This window comes from Odontesthes bonariensis, chromosome 9 (assembly GCF_027942865.1).
Source record: "Odontesthes bonariensis isolate fOdoBon6 chromosome 9, fOdoBon6.hap1, whole genome shotgun sequence".
Lineage (NCBI taxonomy): Eukaryota > Metazoa > Chordata > Actinopteri > Atheriniformes > Atherinopsidae > Odontesthes > Odontesthes bonariensis.
This window is the reverse complement of record NC_134514.1, coordinates 39,854,117-39,876,186: the sequence shown is the minus strand read 5'-3', so window position 1 is coordinate 39,876,186 and position 22,070 is coordinate 39,854,117. Positions and strand designations below refer to the sequence as shown.

The following is a 22,070-nucleotide window of genomic DNA, read 5'->3' as shown; positions in this document are numbered from 1 at the left end:
ATGTTTTAGGGTGGCAAATAAATTGGTCCATATTTCTAGAAATGAGAGCTGCTCCTTCCAAAGTGGGATGGATGCCGTCTCTCCTCATCAGACCAGGTTTTCTCCAGAAAGATTGCCAATTATCTCTGTAGCCCACGTTGTTTGCTGGACACCATCTGGACAACCAGCGATTGTAGGACGACATGCGGCTAAACATGTCATCACTGGTCAGATTTGGCAGGGGTCCAGAGAAAACTACGGAGTCCCACATTGTTTTGGCAAAATTACACACCGATGCAACATTAATTTTAGTGACCTCCGATTGGCGTAACCGGGTGTCATTAACGCCGACGTGAATAACTATTTTACCATATTTACGTTTATCCTTAGCCAGCAGTTTTAAATAGGATTCTATGTCGCCTGCTCTGGCCCCTGGAATGCATTTGCTGCTATCAAAGCAACCTGGGCTTCCATCACACGCCGCATTGATGCAGTAATTCATGCAAAAGGAGGCCCAACCAAGTACTGAGTGCATAGAAATGAACATCCTTTTCAGAAGCCTGACATTTCTGTTTAAAATATTCTTTTTTTTTAATATAATATTCAAATTTAAAAAAAAGAAAGAATTTTGGGTTTTCATTATCTGTAAGCCATAATCATCAAAATTACAAGAAATAAAGGCTTGAAATATTTCAATCTGGGTAATGAATCTATATAAAACATGAGTTTCACTTTCTGAAATGAGTGACAAAAATATTGAACTTTTTCACGAAATTCAATTTTTTTAGCTGTACTTGTGAGTCTGTCTCGTCATGATAAGATTACTTTCATTCTGTTCCTGTGGATGTGCATCCAGATGCCAGCTGTGCTGTCCTGTTAGAAGACTGTGAAGACCAGCTATGTCCAGTGGACATGCAGTGTATTTCAGTCGAAGCCACTAGAGGACGCTATGCATGCCAGTGTCCACCCAGCAAAAGGCAAGAGTGTGCAGGTATGTGGGTCATAAAAGAAAAAGATCATCATCATAATATTCATTATTGCTATCACTATTGTGAGAATGTAATGTAATGTCTTTTTTTCTCGCTAAAACCTGATTTTAATTCACATACTTTACATATTCATGATTCTAAATCATGAGCATTACCAGTTTTAACATTTCATTGATCATAACTATTAATTATGGAAGTCAAAATACTTCAGTATCTCTAATCTCAACTGGCCAATTCGACCTCTTCTGCTTTCTTTGGTTGACACACAGGTGCATCAATTCCAGTTTAAACAATTGACAATAAAACAAAGCAAAACAGTTAACCTAATCACTGAAACTGTACTGTTGTTGAAGCTGATCTCACTCTGATGGGGCCCAAGTCATTGGGGCCTTTTGTCATATCCACTACCATGCCAATGGCTTGGGTAGACTTTAATTAGGCATGGGACAGTTTAATGTTTCAAGGTATACCGTGCTTTTAAAAAAGTCATGGATTCAAGACCAATAAGATTTTCAGTCATATTGTATGAGTATTTTTATTACACATTAAAGACGAAGACCCTCTCCGATTGGTGCGACCTGTCAGCCAGCTGTGTATGATGGTTGCAGGAGGTGAATACCCACATTTTTCCTTTTTCAAGAACATTAATTTGGTTATTTATTATGTTAATCATCATTTTCTGATTTGTTTTTACATAAATACACACATACATACATGTGTAATAAAAAATCCAAATTTCTATATATCATTTGAAAATGGCATAGACTGATTTTGATTGAAAAAAAAAATTTATCCAGACTTGTTCAAATCACATTTTAGAGCTACATTTGCAATACTGCCATACCATGATAACTTGATATGTCAGACTTTCATACATTACATAAATTGTCATTATTGTTATTATTAATTATTATTATTAGTAGTAGTAGTACTAGTAGTAGAAGAAGAATTAGAAGTAGTGGTAGTAGTAGTTGTTGTTAGACATTTATTATCGCTATTATTGTTATCTGTCCATAATATCATTATTTGTGTGTAAAAACTTTGTTTTAGCTTTTTTTTTATTCTTCTGTTTTGGTCATATAAATATATTAATATCTATATTCATATATATGCATGTGTGTGCTTTATTTGAACTTGTTTTCATATCCTGACTTATATCCAAATAAAAAAGAAAGGTATGAAGATAAAATGTGCAACAACTTTTAACCATTAGAAGTGCATATGCATATGTGTATAAAGGATAAGATATAAAGTAACATTGAGCATTGTTCTGGGTGCAGGCCATTTGTCTCTGAGTTTCACAGGGAACAGTTATGTCAAGTACAGACTTTCTGACCAGCTGCAGACGGAGCTGAAACTTACCTTGAGGATCAGGACACTGCAGAGCCATGGAATCATCATGTACATACTTACTGAGCACTGCATCATTCTCAAGGTACATACACATTCATAGATATGTGCTGCCACCACTTTTGAAGAAATTGCATTGACTTTGAATCAGGAGAATGGACTGGAGGGTATTCCTAATTACACTCAACACCCACCCCCCTCCTACTTTTCATAGAGGATAAAAAACAATAGGCAATGGGCCAAAAGGGCAGTTAAAAAACCTGCTTTAGTTTTTTTTAAGGCTGGGCGAGTTAACTCGTTATTATCGCGTTAATTATTCAACGCCGATAAATATTTTATCGCGCATTAACGCAGGTTTTATTTATTTATTTAAATTATTATAATTTTTTTCATTTAAAAGAAATGGGGGGGGGACTTTGTGCCTTTAATGGATAGGAAAGTTCAGAGAGACAGGAACCAGGGGGCAGAGAGAGGGGGAACAACATGCAGCAAAGGGCCGTCCGATGCGGGACTCAAACTGGGGCCAGCTGCAGCGAGGACTGTAGCCTCTGTACATGGGGCGCCTGCTCAACCCACTACGCCACAGACCACCCCTGTTTTATTATTTATTTTATTATTGTAAAAGTCTGTTGCTCACAGGCTTTTATTTTGTAAAAGTCTGCTGCTGTCTGCTGTGGAACAGGAAAAGAAAGTAAACGGCAGATCCACCAAACATGGAGAAGGGTACGGAACTTTTACTCGGCCATTTTCATGTTAAAGTTTTTCCAGACGGCGGAGTCGACAGAACCAAAGTCATCTGTAAACACTGCCAAGTTGAATTGTCTTCTCAGCGTAGTAGTTCCAGTCTAAAATATCACTTAAAGGCAAAACACACAACTGATAGCAGCAAGTCATTCAAGGAAACAGACAGTGGAGCGAGGCTTCTACATAAAAACTACAGAAAGATGCTGATGTTAAAAGTGTGTTTGCACAACAAATGTTATGGCACTTTCATTCATTAATTTTTGGATTTTGCGTACAAATGCGATTTAATCGTGATTAATCAGGGAAATCATGTGATTAATTAGATTAAAAATTTTAATCGTTGCCCAGCCCTAGTTTTTTTAGTTTTGGAATTGATGGATCCCCGTTGAAAGAGTACCTCATTTTCACATGTGTGTTAAACTATATTCATCTAAACATGTTTCCATTTGTTGAAAGGCTCAAGTTGAGTCTAGTTTTATTGAAATTAAATTTAGCCTACAATAATTTATTGCAATCTGTAGGCGTATACTACACAGTCAACCAATCAAAATAGCTGGCCAATTCAATTTAATTCAATTCAATTCAATTCAATTCAATTAATTTTAATTTATATAGCGCCAAATACAACAAATATCATCTCAAGGCACTTAGATAATAAAGTCCAATTCAAGCCAATTGGAATTCAATTAATTGTAATTATAATTATTTATAAAATAATCCAATTAATTCATATAGAGCCAATTCAAAAACAATTTCCTAGCTAAGGAAACCAACAGATTTCACTGAAACTTGTCTTCAGTCCAATCTCCCGTCCTTAGCGTGCCTGAGGCGACTGTGGAGAGAAACGACTCCCTTTGAACAGGAAGAAACCTCTGGCAGAACCAGACTCAGGAAGGGTGGCCATCCGCCTCCACCAGCTGGGGTTTGAGAAGACAGAAAGGGGGGGGGGGGCACTGTAACACCATTCAAAGGATATCTGTTGGAACAGGGAAACACGAGTTAATGACCACAATAATGTCACATATACATAAAGAGAGTAAAGTGAGGAAAGGTGTGACAGATGAGGCCCCCCAGCAGTCTGGGCCTATAGCAGCTTAACTATGGGATGTTTCAGGATTACCTGAGCCATCCCTAACTATAAGCTTTATCAGAAAGGAAAGTTTTAAGCCTGGTCTTAAAAGTGGAAAGGGTGTCTGCTTCCCGGACATTTACTGGCAGCTTATTCCACAAGAGAGGAGCCTGATAACTGAAGGCTCTGCCTCCCATTCTACTTTTAGAAACTCTGGGAACCTCAAGTAAACCTGCAGTTTGGGAACGAAGTGCTCTGTTAGGAAAATATCTTACAATGAGATCTTTAAGATATGATGGAGCTCGGTCATTAAGAGCTTTATATGTGAGGAGAAGAATCTTAAATTCTATTCTGAATTTAACAGGGAGCCAATGAAGAGAAGCTAAAACTGGAGAAATATGATCTCTCCTGTTAGTTCTCATCAGAACTCTGGCTGCAGCATTTTGGATCAACTGAAGGCTTTTCAGAGAATATGTGGGACAGCCCAATAATAAAGAATTACACTAGTCCAATCCTGAAGTAACAAATGCATGGAGCAGTTTTTCTGCATCACTCTGAGACAAGATGTTCCTGATTTTAACAATATTACGAAGATGAAAGAAGGCAGTCCTAGAAACCTGCTTTATATGCGAGTCAAATGATAAATTCTGGTCAAAAATAACTCCAAGGTTCCTCACTGTAGAACTAGAAGCCAAGGAAATACCATCTAGAGTAACTATATAGCTAGACAATTTCTCCCTGAAACGCTCAGGTCCAAAGATAACGACTTCAGTTTTGGCTGAATTTAGAAGCAGACAGTTCTGAGTCATCCAGGTCTTTATGTCTTTAAGACATGCTTGTAGTCTGACCAACCTATTGGGTTCATCTGGTTTTATAGATAAGTACAACTGGGTATCATCAGCATAGCAATGGAAAGTTATGCCATGCTGTCTAATAATGTTACCTAATGGAAGCATGTATAAAGTGAAAAGAATCGGTCCAAGCACAGAACCCTGAGGAACTCCATGACTTACTCTGGTGTGTGAGGAAGATTCTTCATTTACAAGAACAAACTGAAATCTATCAGATAAATATGACTTAAACCAGCCTAATGCAGTTCCTTTAATCCCAATAACATGTTCAAGTCTCTGTTATAAGATACTATGATTGACCGTATCAAATGCAGCACTGAGATCCAACAGGACAAGCACAGACACAAGTCCGCTATCAGAGGCTAAGAGGAGATCATTGGTAACTTTCAGCAGTGCTGTTTCTGTGCTATGATGCACTCTGAATCCTGACTGAAACTCTTCAAACACATTATTTCTGTGTAAATACATTACATTACATTACATTAAGAGTATAACTGGTGCTAGAGTAAGTGCAATAAGTTAGGTACCCAGATAAATGGGAAAAATAAATATATGAAAAATTTAGGAAACAAATAAGTGCGTAAGGAACTAGGACGAAACAGGTGATGTCCTAAGAGGGCGTATCAGGGTAGTGTTTCCTGAAGAGGTGGGTTTTCAGCCTGCGGCCAAAGATCCTGACATCAGTCGGGAGATCGTTCCACCATCGGGGGGCCAGAACAGAGAAAAGCCCTGACCGTGTGGATGGTGCGTAGGGACCACTGAGTGAGGGGGCAGCCGGCCGCCTGGAGGCCGCAGAGCGAAGTGGTCGGGCGGGGGTGTGGGGCTTGACCATAGCCTGGAGGTATAAAGGAGCTGTTCCTTCCACTGCCCTGTAGGCCAGCACCAGAGTCTTAAACTGGATGCTGCAGCTACAGGGAGCCAGTGTAGAGAGCGGAGAAGGGGAGTGGTGTGGGAGAACTTGGGGAGGTTGAACACCAGACGAGCAGCAGCTTTCTGAAGCAGCTCCAAAGGTCTGATGGCAGAAGCCGGGGCGCCAGCAAGGAACGAGTTGCAGGAGTCCAGGCGGGAGATGACCAGAGCCTGGATGAGCACCTGCGCTGCCTTGGTGAGGAAGGAGCGAATCCTCCGGATGTTGTAGAGGAGGAATCGGCAGGAACGGGTCACTGATGCCATGTTTGCAGAGAACGACAGTTGGTCGTCAAGGGTCACACCCAGATTCCTCGCAGTCCGAGTTGACGTCACCATGGAGTCATCCATGGTGATGGCTAGGTCTCTCTACAGCAGACTAGCAGTTCCACAGCCCCCCTGCCACCACTTGCTCAGCATGAGTGGAGAGAGAAGGATGTATAAGGCTCTGTTTACATTAATTCATTTCACCATTTCTTCGTGTCGGCGTCTTGCAAACTATTTACATTTACACACAAACGGGGATCGGCTGATTCGCTAGTCACATGACTAATCAGCCATCACATCACATGATCGCCCTTGCTTTATTATTTATTCTTCGGCGACAACAACTTGGTCCACGAAATTGTCCCACCATGCGCTGCTTCTGCCCGGTCTAACCCAAAAGCGGCGCTCCATGTACGGCTTGCGTTGCTGCAGTGGCTGGGTTCTCATCATAAAAGCTTGTTGAATCTGGCGCCTCCTTGCCACGTATTGTTGTGCACAGCGTACTACCAGCAGCAGGACATGGAGCAGGCTCCCATGCTGATCGTGGTTGTCCATGATTTCCATATTCTTCTCGATGACACGAATAGAAAGGAAGTGTGTAACTGAAGTGAAGCACGCCTGTTTGTTTTTAGTTTCCCAGCACTCAAGTCACATGACCAACGAGTCAGCCAAGCGAATCAGTGGGGAGTACGTCCGCAGTAGCTAGAGCTCAGCACTGCGGATCCTCGTTTCTCACCGTTTACGACTGCTAAAATCAGCATCTTATGCGAATGCTTACGTGGGGTCCGGCGTCTTTGAATTCTTCCACCTATGAAGTCGTATTCCAGTATTTTAATGTAAATAGACAGTGCATAGAAACGATATGGAAACAGATTAGTATAAGGCTACGGCTACACGGAAACGAAACGAGTTTTTTTTTTAAAACGGGTACGAAAATTCTTGCAACCACGCGGCATCACTGCTGTAAAGACTCAGGTCCAGACGAAAACGGATGAAAACGATGAAACGATGCAGTACACACGCCACTGTGTCACGCCACGCTGTGAGACAATAGAGAAGTCTCACAGCGTCAACGTTTGACTGACGCAAAAACGTTTTCGCTGTAATAATGGAAACGAAACGACCTCGTTTTCAAACTTTCCCACTCTGGAACCCGTTCTCAAAAACTATCGTTTTGGGGTAGTGGGAACGCCGGCTCCGTGTGGCCGCGACAGCGAAACGATAAGAAAAAGTATCGTTTACAGTGAAAAACGTTTTCGTGTAGCCGCAGCCTAAATGGCACCTAAGTTTAGCGGGGTCCCGGCCTCTGGCTTCGACCCTGCATCTGTGTGGTCGCCGAGACCGAGATGAAAGAACGGGAATGAAGCACATGGTTAGTCGAAAGATGGCACTTTACACTTACAGGAGCCGTCCAGAAGAAGATTGTCCTTGAAGAAGTCGGGTGCCTTTGTTCTACAGCCTTTGTTTGAAGACTGACGCTTCCAAGAACAGGAGTTACTTTGGCTGCGGCTACACGAAAACGTTTTTCACTGTAAACGATACTTTTTCTTATCGTTTCGCTGTCGCGGCCACACGGAGCCGGCGTTCCCACTACCCCAAAACGATAGTTTTTGAAAACGGGTTCCAGAGTGGGAAAGTTTGAAAACGGCCTCGTTTCGTTTCCATTGTTACAGCTAAAACGTTTTTGCGTCAGTCACACGTTGACGCTGGGAGCCAATTTTAACACTTCTCTATTGTCTCACAGCGTGGCGTGACACAGTGGCGTGTGTACTGCATCGTTTCATCGTTTTCATCCGTTTTCGTCTGGACAGCAGCGCGTTTCCGTGTGGTCGCAAGAATTTTCGTACCCGTTTTCAAAAAAAACCTCGTTTCGTTTTCGTGTAGCCGTAGCCTTTGTACTGCTTCACTAATTGCTGATTGTCTGCAGGAGTGCAGGCCCCTCCCACAGATTAACAGGCAATTGGTTTTTCTTGACTGAAACTAGTTTCAAGTGGGGGCTATTATCACACAGTGAAACAACAGCAAGCCTACTTAGCAGTCAAAGTACAATATTCTGGATGAATCAAGAGTTCACTGTTCCTCCAAAAGTTAAGACACACACTGATCACAAATGATCACAAAGCTGAGCTGCAACTAGTTTTTCAAGAACTTTAGACATAAAAGGGAGATTGGATATAGGTCTATAATGAGCCAACACTTCTGAATCAAGAGTAGGTTTTTTAAGTAAAGGTTTAATTACAGCAACCTTAAAAGTCTGAAGTACATATTCTGTCAACAAAGACAGATTGATCAAATCCAATATGGAAGTGTCAATTAATGGGAAAACCTCCTTGAACAGTCTGGTTGGGATTGGGTCTAAAACACAAGTTGATGGTTTAGAAGAGACTATTGCTGTTGTTAGTTCAGAGAGATCAACTGGGTAGAAGCCGTCTAAATATAAATCAGGTTCTAAAGATACTTCTAAAGCTGCTGTACTTGATAATACATCACTGATAATAGTGGGAAGGACTCCATCAATCTTCTCTCTGATAGAAACATTTTGTTATTATTCACATATGGCTTCTTCTTCATGATATAGCTTTAATCTGTCAGGAAGATGCGTTTGTGTTTACTCAGTTTGCTATGTTAATCTTTTATTGTTAACGCGTTGTGAACAGTTTACGATGCTAAGTTTAGTTTGCGTGAAAAGGCTGCGGCATAATTATGCCTAATTTTAATGCTGAAGATTATGGGTATCAAATTTTGATTTTGGCCTTGTTCCTTGCAATCAAAAATTTCTCAAGAATTTCTTTATATTGTGTACTATATGAAATTGTCAGAATGGGAAAAATAATATACTTTAATATAGGTAATTAAATACATAACCTTCACAAATTAAATTGAGGATAATTATTTTGACATTGCTCCACTATTTGTAGTTACTTTTGGGAGATTTTTATTATCTAAGGTGTTATTTTTTTATATACCCAGTCATGCTCAGGTCAAATCTTCAAGTTACTGATCTGTTGCCAATAAACATAATGAGTTGCAACATTTTCCTCCAGCTATTTTCTTTAAGTTAATTTAGTTTTCTGGCATATTGTTTCCCCCATCACAACCTTTTGTGTTTTTGCCTTCAAATTCAAGATGCTCTACAAATAAAATTGCCTTGCCTTGCTTTGCCTTGCTTTGCCTTGCCTTGCCTAGCCTAGCGTATAACTTTTAGGCTGTCTAACCTTGCATTTCTGAAACCAAGGGTGTTCCTTGCAGATTCATAGCAGAAATCCTCTGCCATAGTCTTGACGGCTAATTTTGCTTGGGATTTATATTGAAACACATGAAAAATACCATGACATGTTGACAGGATTAAAAAGTTTTTTTTTGTGGAGGTGGATTTAACACTTTATAATATTAAACATAAAATATGGTGCATTCTGTCAATGGAGATTGGTCAATTACATAAAAATAGTTTGGGCCACTGCTTTCAAGATTGTCTTAATCAGATTTATGGGGGGGACACTAAAGGTAGGTGGGAAAAAACAGTCAATCAAAATGACAGGAATGGCAAAAAAATATCTATAAATTACACTAAAATGTGACATTAAAGGTGATAGAGAAAGGTTGAATGGGGCATTAATCCTTGTTCTGTGATGTGATATGTAGCCCAAAAAAAATTGGTTGGGTCTGTAATGGCTCAGAACCTCCCTAAAAGGCTCTCTGAAACAGCTGTTACTATGCTAGGTTTAGAATCCGTCTTTTTCCCTTATTGGCGTCGTTTCAGAGCTTATCTGGCAACCTCATTATGAAATGCAGGTAGGTGTTGGTGCTATTCGGTTGCCGTTGCTTGATTGGCTGCCCTTGCTCTCACTGAAAACAGAGCTATAGAGTAATACACTGACTGGAAAGAAAGCTCATTCCCTTTAGAACAAGCCAGAGCTAACGTGCAATTCTTACAACAGGAATATGGCACAACACACATTTAAAACAAAATAAAATGTGATACTTACAGGCTGTACTGATTGCTGGGGTTGATTTTGTTCAGAATCAGAATTCGTTTTATTGCCATTGTTAGTGAACAGTGTTCACTAACTAGGAATTTGCTGCGGCATAAGGTGCAAACATGTAACATAGGATATAATAATAGAAAATAAAGAACAAAAATATATGAATATAAAATGTACAAGGTGTGTACAACAATACACAGTATCCAATATACAGAGCAACAACAGTGCAGCTTCATTAGTGCAATTTTAATGATGGTAAAGTGACTGGGGCAGGTTATGAGGTGATTATGAAGTGTTCATAAGTCCAACTGCAAGGGGGAAAAACTGTTTTTGTAACGGGAGGTTCTGGTCCGAATGGACCGAAGCCTCCTGCCCGAGGGGAGCGGTGCAAATAGAGAAGGGTCAGCTGTGATCCGACCTGCTCGCCCCATAGTCCTGGAGACGTGCAGGTCATGGATAGATGGGAGGCAGCAGCCGATCAGCTTCTCAGCGGAGCGCACAGCTCGCTGCAGTCTGTCTGTCCCTGTCGGAACTGACCCTGCACTGAGCATTAAATTCCGACTGAAGCCTGCTCGGAATCGTGCAAGCTTTGTGAAACTGTACTCCGTGAAATGCGCAGCGCAAAGGAAAAGTCGGTGGTTGTATGTACAGGGGATGCTGTTAAAAATAAATAAAAGCCATTGATCGCGAACATTGCTTTCCGGGATCGTAGTCCGCTTTCACAGCCTTGGAAGGCTCACCTGTTCCTGTTTCTCGCCGAAGGGGCGTGTCTGAAACGGGGTGGCTGTGGATTTGGGTGTGGGGGGGTGGTTGCTGAAAAAGTGACGTCACTTTGTCACAAAAACGGATTGGCACTTTTTCTGGGGGATATTCAAAAAAGGGGAGAACTTGAAACAGAGGTTCTGACACTTGCTGGCACTTTGTGTGTACTCCCCACAGCGGGGAGACTCAGAACTAACACCAAAAACATGAAAAAGACGATTTTGATTATCTATCCCCTTTAAGTGAAAATACGCAGTACACTTGTGGCATTTTTTTTAAACATTGTCTGGAATCTAATTCTAAATCAGCATATACTTTTTATCAAGCAATCAATGTTTCTGTTTGAACTGATCATTACTGACTTAGTAATATTTAAAATGGTTAAAAATGTATGCAAATTTAACCAGATCAGTAACACTCTGCATATGCTGAGTGCATCTATTAATGCTAAATAAAGAATGAAAGAAAGATGGAAAGCAAGAAAGAAAGGAAGACAGCTATAAAAAAAGAAAACTCTTATCTTGCAATCAATATTGTCTGAAAAATAAATTGTGTTTTTCAGACAATTTCAGACAAAGTTTTACAGAATACACAAAGTAAGTGAATGATTTTCCTTTTGTGTAAAGCATGACTAAATATAACTTGCAAAATTACAGAGTGTGTGTGTGTGTGTGTGTGTGTGTGTGTGTGTGCAGTTAGAGGAGGGGAAGCTTTGTTTCCAGCTGGCCTGTGGTCTTACTGCAGGTGGAGGTGCTGAAAATCCTGACAGGCTTGGCTTCTCTGCTCGTCCAATCAATGATGGAAGCTGGCACACTGTGGCACTGGAGCTGAATCACAATTTCAGCAGCCTGGCACTGGATGAAAGCTACGTTGAGCAACGCTATGTACCATCATTAATTCAAACAATTTTTCAAGACAGAACTATCTACTTCGGAGCACTGGTCAGTTCCTGAGTACTTGCTACCAGATGAGCCTTCTGAATATAACACTATAGGCCATATCTAGGATTCTTAGCACCTATTCACCTATTAATAATACATCTGCAAGTAGAAATAGCTATGGCTGAAAGAAGAAAACACTTCTAAATGCTAAATAAGTCCATAAAATGATGTGCTACACACACTGCCAATATAAGCTTGGGACCTTAAGTTGAATTAGTTTTAGCCTGTGAATAAAAACGTGTTCTTGTTACAGTCCAATTTTAGATTTCATTTGCCTAAATATGTATCTTTAGAGCATTTTACAGTCATTTTTGGGTAAGGTCCTGAGTCTATAAAATCCCTGTATTGTCCCAAAAATTCCTTCACCAAGTCATCACTTACTGAACTGAAACATGACCCAGAAATCTAGGCATGAATCCTTGGGTCTGGTACTGGAGGTGATGTCACTTGATAGGTTTCCTTGCCAGTTAAGAGTTGACAACCTACTGCCAGCTGTTTAAATCTATACCAGAGGTCCAGAGCGAATGACATTTCTGTTTTCACATGCCCTGCGGCATAATATCTCCAGAACATTTCAGTACTACAAAATGTGTGTAAAAGCAGCTTCAGTGTCTGAGTATAGTACTTGCATTTTTACTCTTAATGCAAAAGAGAGCTCAACTTAACTGAAAAATTAAGGACTCATTTTGGAAAGGGATCTTCATCCTAATGATTTTTCCATAATAACATTCGTAAACAACAAAACCCTATTCTCACCAATTGCAAAGTGAGTGGAGAGAGAGGGCTTTTGTCTATTTTTGTATACATGGACGTCTGCTGTGTTTTGGTACAGCAAATTGATTCTCATCAGTATATATAGTTAACACTACAATTTGAAATCTTGCTTGATTGTCCTTATCATTCAAGATAAACATTAGCATTTGTACTGGCATTTATTATTTAGTTCTTTGCACTTAAAATTAGCAAGTATTTACTAAGTGTTTCACTAAAATACTGCGGGTTATTTTATGTGATTACTAGAGGAGAGGCACTGGACAGTATTTCAACACTAAAGAAAAAATGCAGAGTATTAAAAAGTTTTATACTGAAAATTATAAAATAAAAATTCTTCTTTATTAATGTCAGTACGGTGATTTAGATAAATAAATCTACTAAACAGAGATCATTTTGGCTGTGGAGGAAACTTACTTATCAGGAGCTAAAGTATTTGAATCAACATATTTCAAATTGCAAAAAATGTGAAATAGTTCTTGTATAGAAATGCTAGAGTCTCATCACCACAATTTACATTATACTATTACAGATACATCATTTTCTATGCACATATTTGTCATAAACTAAGGAAATGTATGTCTGTTTAAGGCAGTTCTTCTCACCATGCATAAATTTGTTAGGTGCAGTCCCCGAGCTCGCACAGCCTCATGGACTCCAAGAAGGACCCGTGGGTGCTTGAAGGATTCCAAGGATGTATGGACTCAATCACGCTTAATAACAAAGAGCTTCCTCTGGAGACTAAACAGTCCCAGTATGCAGAGGTTGTGGAACTGACAGAGCTGAAGCTTGGCTGCATCCTCTACCCTGATCCTTGCCTGCATCAGCCATGCCGCAATGGTGCCACCTGCACCAGTTTGTCTAATGGTGGTGAGTAGCAGCAAATACATCACAAACATCACAACAAATTGATTGTGTTGGTCGCAAAAAATATTTATTTATGTAATCAGAATATATATATTATAATTGGGTATAAATCAATCAAAACAGAACTGACTATTCTGTTCACTCTTTTTTATCTAAAGAATATTTGAGTGGAGAGCTGAAACCTTGTTTCGATCAGTTGTCATTTGGTTCATGTGCAGCATTTAATGAATCTCAGCACTAATATGAAGACCCAACAACCTAAACAAAAGAGAAATAATAATAAAGTTTAGCTGCAATGTTTATATATTTAACTTAATATTACAGTATATGGGCTGCACGGGGTGTGGTGGTTAGCACCGCCGCCTCACAGCAAGAAGGTTCCAGGTTCGAGTCCCGGCTGGTTCTTTCTGTGTAGAGTTTGCATGTTCTCCCCGTGTGTGCGTGGGTTCTCTCTGGGTACTCCAGCTTCCTCCCACTGTCCAAAAACATGTTAGGTTAACTGGTGTCTCTAGGAGTGAGTGTGAGCGTTTGTCTGGTGTGTCCCTGTGATGGACTGGCAGCCTATCCAGGGTGAACCCGCCTCTCACCCAATGACCGCTGGGATAGGCTCACAGATTACAGAAAATCTGCAATATACGAAGTACATTCATTTAATCACAACAAATGTTATGGCACTTCAACGTACAATATCTGTGTGATGAATTATACCCAATATTGATAATACTTTGGCTTAAATCTAGTCTTTCTCAGGCTTAAGTTGATTGTGCAGATTCAGTAGTCAACTTCAGTGGTTAAACAAAGTTAACAAATTAATAATTATCGACTGTAGCTCAGGAGGAAGAGGTTAGATGTGGTGGTTAGACGCCCAGCTTCCCTGGACCACATGTCGACATGTCGAAGTGTTCTTGTACAAGACACTGAACATAACACTTTCTACTTACGGTGTGTGAATGTATGTGATAAAAACACTGTAGCCTTTTACATTGTATAGATCAAGATGTGCTTTATGTGTGTGTGTGTGTGTGAATGGATGAATGTGGCTTGTAGTTGTCAATTAGGCCTGAAAATTGCTATATGACTACAGTCTATTTACTGTTTATCATCAGTGAGCAAAACATTTAGAAATCTGCTAAAAATGTCTTCTGAAAAAAAAAAAACTTTATCTGTGCACATGAGCTCCATGCTTACTGGTTCCTATAAAGGATTAATCACAAATATGATAATTAACAAATACATAGTTTTACTTACCCTGCCTCTCGCCAAATGGCTGCTGGGATAGGCTCCAGCCCCGTGCAAAAGGAGTGATGAGGCAGGCCCCAAACTAAAATCATATCCTTAAATAAAGCTTTATAACCATTAACATGTGAGTTTTCTGATTGAACTATATTTTCTGCTCTGCATGCTGAATGAAATCCATCTCCTTGTCCATCTTTCTGTCAGGGTTCACTTGCAGTTGTAATCCCCAGTACACTGGCCAGACTTGTGAAACGGAGATAACGGTGTGTGTTCCCAACCCTTGTCAGAACAGTGGTGTGTGTAAGCATATCGGCAACGCATTCCTCTGCAGCTGCAGGAGAGGTTTCAAAGGCCTGATGTAAGTTCCACAATTCATCTATTCAAGTCAATTTAGAGTTGCAAGTCAACCTAAATGCATGTTTTGGATCATGAAAGAAAGATAGAATATCCAGAGAAACCCATGTGGAGACAGAAATGACATGGAAATTCAACACAGGACAGATCTGCAAAGGTTAGAACTGTGAATCTTTTTGCTGTGTGCAGTACTTAAATCATTTCCTATCAGTAGTGGTAGCTTCGATGAGAACTCTTAGTTTAGAGAAGCAGGGAAGAACTGTGACGTGGGAAAAAGGAAGCACGGGGCGGTCGGTGGCGTAGTGGGTTGAGCGGCCGCCCCATGTACAGAGGCTATAGTCCTCGCTGCAGCGGGCCGCGGTTCAAATCCCGCCCGAGCGGCCCTTTGCTGCATATCTTCCCCATCTCTCTGCTTCCTGTCTCTCTCCAACTGTCTCCAATCATTAAAGGCATAAAAAAGCCCCCAAAAATTTTTGTTAAAAAAAAAGGTAACACGAGACACGAGAAAATACATGTCACATATTGTTAGGACACCAAAGCAGGTGCCAACACAGTTTTCTGATTTTGGAAGATTAATTTACAAGGTGTATAAGGTAAGGTAAGGAAGGTGTTGTAAAAGTGAAGACAGATGGACTGACGGACTGGCGTCATGTCATTCATCTGTGTTACACTGGATTCACTTTGAAATACTGCACATAAGATACATGTACTTATGAAAGAACAAGGAAGGAAGGATTAGGAATGACATGTTAGTTAAGTACGTCCCTATTAATCTAAAATGAAGTGGCAGTGGTTAGTTACTTAAGAACAGGTAAGGAGACTGAATGTATGTTAATTATTAGGTATTGATTAGTTCAGAATTATCCATGAAATGGTAATGCACTCACCTTGTGTTGTTCCTGATATGAAATGAGGCGTGACTCTTAAAAGTAACATTCATTACTGATAACTCCATTATCTCGTGTAAAATGAAGTTACATACTGTTGTGTTTATCCCATTTGGCAGCATAAACAGGAAACAGTACTGGTATGCATCATATGAGCGCAATATTTTGTTATTATTTACATATATGCTTCACATGGCTATACCAACTAAGATTAAGATTAAGATCAGATCAGATTTATTGTCATGCATACACACGAAATTTGTCCTCGGCTTTTAAAGGTGCCGTTGGCAACTTTTTTTTAGTCATATTAGCTTGAATATTAAATAGGCTGTTTAGGAAAAATCCCGAAATCTGTAGCTCCCTCTGAAGCCTGTAATCATGCTTGCAAAAATCGAGGGCTCCCGGCTGTTTTTAACCAATCAGGTTAGGTTTATTATTTATCTATTATCTGAGCAGAACAGTCCCCAACCACGTCTTCCATGCTGAGCGTGAGTCTGCCCCAGCTTGTGTGCGCTCACACTGGTGTGAACTCACGTGCACAACCTCGTCCACAGAGGGGGAGGGGTTTGGGGGGCGATCCGGAGCTTGTTAGAGGTTGGGGGAGGGACCTGAAAGTTGTATCAGTTCGAATTTTCCGACTTTAGACTCGGAATTTTGAAAACCTGCCCACGGCAGCTTTAAGCCATCCAGGTTGGCACCTGCTGACATGCACATGCACATGCACATGCACACGCACATGCATACGCACATGCACATGCACAGGGTCACACACTCAGAGACAGATGCCAACCTGGAGCGGTTGGCAGCCATTCAGCGCCCGGGGAGCATGAGGGGTACGGTGCCTTGCTCAAGGGCACCTCAGCCGTGACAAGGAGGTGGACTGACACCCCTCCAGCTGTCAGTTGTTTGGGTTGACAGTACAGAGGCCTGTGGTTTTTTAAGTCTCATCAGACTTAAAATTCTTTTTTCAAAGCTATTCATTATTTGGGAATTTCAAACAAAAACTGTGTGTGAGAAAGATGTCTCAAAGTTTTTTATATAATTTACTTTAGAAGATGTAATACTTCAAATCTAGCATATAATATGCTTAACTTGCTCAGCAATCTGTAGAAGCAGGGATTTTGCAGCTGGCTGAACCTCTGCCCACCGTTACTTCAGAGAGAATCTGCCTCTCTAAGAGCATTTGATGTTTAAAAAAAAGCATTGGTTTATTAGATTTGAAAATCATTGCTTTCAGGTTTTAGCTCTATTAGATTTGTCTTTTTGAGAATTCAGCTCAATTTTGCAGATGCTTTTATCCAAAATGGCATACAAGTGAAGGCAATGTGGGATGACATCAGAAGTTGAGAATTGAACCAGGAATCTTGAGGCTGAAGGAATATTGCCTACCTCCTGTGCTACAGCTGCAGTTAAATCCCAGCGCTACATGTGAGAGGGAGTCTATCTGTTTATCCCACTTGTCTACCATCAAAATTTGCTCAAACTACCAGCTGAAAAAAAAGGCAAGTGTTGATTTTCACCTCTCCATCACAGTGGTTCTACACAAAATGAGTCCAATGAGCAACCACAGATCATAGTTAATCCTAACAATTTGGTTCTCCCACAAATCTCCACACTGCAGTGCTGGCTCCTCTAAAAAAACACTCCACAGCTGGAATCTCGAGGGATTCCAGCTCCTCCGCGCTGACAGACAGCAGGAACTCTCCGGAGGAAAAACAAAAGGTGGAGGAGTCTGCTTCTACATCAACAACGCCTGGTGCTCCGATGTAACAGTGATCTCCCAGCATTGCTCTCCTTCTCTGGAATATCTCTTCATTAACTGCAAACCGTTCTACTCTCCACGTGAGTTCTCCTCATTCATTCTGGCCGCTGTTTACATCCCGGCAAGCGCGGACGTGCACGAGGCTGAGCGTGCTCTTGCGGACCAGATTATGTGCGTGGAGCGGTCTTTTCCGGACTCCCTAGTTATAATCCTCGGAGATTTTAACAAAGGGAATCTCAGTCATGAACTACCAAAATACAAACAGTATCACTGTTACACTACAGTGAGGGGTGCTTATCGTGCTGTGCCCCACGTGGCTTTGGGACTCTCAGACCACGTCATGGTCCACCTGATCCCCGCGTACAGGCAGAGACTCAAGCTCTCAAAGCCTGTAGTGAGGACTTCTAAAAAGTGGACCAGTGAAGCTGTGGAGGAGCTACGCACGTGTTTGGACACCACTGACTGGGATATGTTCAAGGCCTCTACAGACAGCTTAGACGAATACACGGACACCGTGACGTCATATATACACTTCTGTGAAGACAGCATCATCCCATCACGCTCCAGAGTCTTCTTCAATAATGATAAACCCTGGTTCACACCAAAACTCAGACAGCTCCGTCGACAGAAGGAGGTTGCTTTCAGAGAGGGAGACGGAGACGGCTACAGAGGTGCGAAGTATGGATTTAGCAGGGAGATGTCGAAGGCTAGGTCCAGGTACAATGCACGTCTGGAGCAGTGGTTCTCTGCTAACGACTCTGCCACTGTATGGAGGGGGCTGAAAGAGATCACCAATTACAAGCCCAGAGCACTTCATTCCTCAGCCGATCTGAAACTGGCCAACGACCTGAACGACTTCTACTCACGCTTTGAAGTCATGAGCCCCTTTCACACTGCCGAATAACCCGCGTTTAATTCGCGAATTTAGCGTGTCCGCTGTTGTGTTCACACTGCCGACCCGGGCTGCCGCGTCAACTCGACTCGCCTTTCGACCCGCGTCGGACCCTAGTCTTTTTGCCGAGCCGAGTTTGATGTGAACACAATCGACGCGGGTCGGACGTGGGCGTGACGTGAGGAGTTTAGGCTAAAAGACAGAATGGACAACTGATTCAGAACAACAGAGACCGGTGAGGACAAGTTTTACTCTGTTTTAGCCTACATCAAGTTGGAGACATTTTTTAATATGGCCAACTGGTGAGACAAGGAGGTCCGCGAGCTCCTCAGCCCCCGAGCAGAGGACGTTATTTTCCGCCACATTTCGGGGACGGTGAAAGATGGACCTCTGCTGGAAGGGCTGGCGAGAAAGATGGGAGAGCGCGGTTTCCCACGCAGCAAGACGCACCGTAAAGTAACATCTCCATGAACTGCATTGCAAAAATGAGTTCTCAAGGTGTCCCGCCATCGTTTGTTTGAAAAATTTGATGCAGACAGGTGTATTTCACCCTACCTCCGACGCATGGCTTGTGCCTACGTCATTGTACACGCCCAGCATTTTATGTGTTTTGTGTGACGCTCTGCCACTAGGCAACTCCCCCTGAACTCGGCTTCAGGCGACACGGGTCACCCTGACACGCCAAGCGCTCACATTGCTCGACGCGGGTCGAAGGTGCAATTTGGACCCGCTAAGGTAGCGGGTCGCAGTGTGAAAGGGGCTACTGACTCACCCCTCCCCACCCCCCACACCACTCCGATCTCAACCACTTTGGATTGCCCCCCTAACCCCTCTGCCCTTCCACCCACCCCCCACCCCTTACACCACCCTGAACTCATCCACCTTGGATTGCCCCCCTACCCCCTCTGCCCTTCCACCCACCCCCCACCCCTTACACCACCCTGAACTCATCCACCTTGGATTGCCCCCCTCCCCCCTCTGCCCTCTCAGTCCGAGAATAGGACGTGAACAGGCTGTTCAGGAGGCTGAATCCACACCAGGCTGCGGGCCCTGACTCTGTGTCTCCCTCCACCTTGAGACACTGTGCTGAGGAGCTGACCCCGGTCTTCACAGGGATCTTCAACTCTTCCCTGGAGTCATGCCACGTCCCAACCTGCTTCAAGTCCTCCATCATCGTCCCTGTCCCCAAGAAACCACGTGTTACAGGACTCAATGACTACAGGCCTGTGGCTCTTACGTCTGTAGTCATGAAGACTTTTGAACGTCTGGTTTTATCCCACCTCAAATCCATCATCAACCCTCTGCTGGACCCTCTGCAGTTCGCCTACAGAGCCAACAGGTCTGTAGACGACGCCATAAACCTGGCCCTGCACTTCATCCTGCAGCATCTGGACTCCCCAGGAACCTACACCAGGATCCTGTTTGTGGATTTCAGCTCTGCATTTAACATGATTCTTCCCACTCTGCTCCAGGACAAGCTCTCTGTGCTCTCCGTGCCTGACTCCACCTGCAGGTGGATCACAGACTTCCTAACGGACCGGAGTCAGCGCGTGCGGCTGGGGAAGAGTGTCTCTGCAACTCGGACATTAAGCACAGGAGCTCCACAGGGCTGTGTACTGTCACCTCTACTGTTCTCCCTGTACACCAACTGTTGCACCTCCAGCCATGACTCCATTAAGCTTCTTAAGTTTGCGGACGACACCACCCTCATCGGACTCATCTCGGGCGGTGATGAGACTGCCTACAGGAGGGAGGTGGACCGGCTGGTGACCTGGTGCAGCAGCAACAACCTGGAGCTCAACGCCCAGAAGACAGTGGAGATGGTTGTAGACTTCAGGAAATCCACAGCCCCCCTGCCCCCCCTCGCCCTCACTGAAACCCCCATCTCCACTGCGGACTGTCACCGGTTCCTCGGCACCACCATCATCAGGGACTTCAAGTGGGAGCCGACCATCAGCTCCCTCACCAAGAAGGCCCAGCAGAGGATGTACTTCCTGCGACAGCTGAGGAAGGCCAAGCTGCCGGCCCAGCTGATGGTGCAGTTCTACACGGCCATCATCGAGTCCATCCTCTGCTCCTCCATCACGGTGTGGTATCCCGGGGCCTCCGACAGGGACAGACACAGACTGGAGCGAGTTGTGCGCTCCGCAGAGAAGCTGATCGGCTGCAGCCTCCCATCGATCCATGACCTGCACGTCTCCAGGACTATGGGGCGAGCAGGTCGGATCACAGCTGACCCTTCTCACCCTGCACATGGACTATTGGAACCACTCCCCTCAGGCAGGAGGCTTCGGTCCATTCGGACCAGAACCTCCCGTCACAAAAACAGTTTTTTCCCCCTTGCAGTCAGACTTATAAACACTTCATAATCACCTCATAACCTGCCCCAGACACTTTACTTTACTTTACCATCATTAAAATTGCACTAATGAAGCTGCACTGTTGTTGCTCTGTATATTGGTTACTGTGTATTGTTGTACACACCTTGTACATTTTGTATTCATATATTTTTATTCTTTATTTTTTATCATTATATCCCTGTTACATGTTTGCACCTTACGCTGCAGCAAATTCCTAGTTAGTGAACACTGTTCTCTAACAATGGCAATAAAAACGAATTCTGATTCTGATTCTGATTCTGATTCACAGAGTGTAATAATACCAGGAAGTATATGCACAGGCATTCCGAAAATAATTATTTGTTTAATGTGCAGTTATGTGAAAGAAAAGTTCTTCCTCTATCAAATTTCAAGGTCAACGTTATGTATCAACCATAAGAATAATTAAAACTGCGAGCAGTGATATCGGCCCTCGCAGCCAAGCGTAGCTCCGGCCTTGCGACCGCCTGAGCCCTGGCACCGCCGCCCCGACGTGGTCATCAATGCCGTTACGCGTCTCCCGCACCCATCCACCGGGCGGAGCGTGCGACAAATCTCCCAAATCGCCTTCAGTGCATGAGAGTACGACACCAGTGGCACGTGTTCAAAGTTGGAGCGATATCTCACCTTCCAGACAGGAGTTACTGTCACTTCCTGATTTGTGGGGGCGGGGCTTAGCGACGGCAGAAATGTACCACGCCAACGTGTCAAGCGCTGCTCCGTAATGATGCACAAAAAATACGGTGCAGATCGGATGATGTCTCAGGGAGATATAGCTGTTTAAATGATCTAGGGGGCGCACTGGAGTCACAGTTCAATATAATCCTATTGGGCTCTTTACTCGACATCATTGTAAATGAGGGTCAGGCCCTCAATGATTTTTCGAGTTTAAATAAATAAATCAATCAATCAATCAAAAGATGTGAACAAAGGTCATTCATATCTAGTTTGGTGCAAATCGGATGATGCATGCAAGATTTAGAGCCGAACGTATGCAAACGGCGAGGGATTGGAATTTGCCATTCTGCCACGCCCACACTATTTTGTAGGTCCTGACAAGACGCACAGGTGTGCTGAGTTTC

At 42.8% G+C, this 22,070-nt stretch overlaps 1 protein-coding gene across 5 annotated transcripts in view; it reads left to right on the top strand.

Moving 5' to 3' along the window:
• LOC142388681 (protocadherin Fat 3-like) overlaps positions 1-22,070 on the top strand; it is a 248,293-nt gene that overhangs the window by 201,381 nt on the left and 24,842 nt on the right. For 4 of the 5 annotated variants that reach the window (XM_075474223.1, XM_075474224.1, XM_075474221.1 and 1 more), the window contains 5 exons: positions 836-970; positions 2,249-2,403; positions 11,596-11,841; positions 13,236-13,482; positions 14,920-15,073. In XM_075474223.1, coding sequence (XP_075330338.1) covers positions 836-970; positions 2,249-2,403; positions 11,596-11,841; positions 13,236-13,482; positions 14,920-15,073 — 937 coding nt within the window. The remainder of the gene's footprint in view (positions 1-835; positions 971-2,248; positions 2,404-11,595; positions 11,842-13,235; positions 13,483-14,919; positions 15,074-22,070) is intronic. The other variant, XM_075474225.1, reaches the window with a different exon arrangement.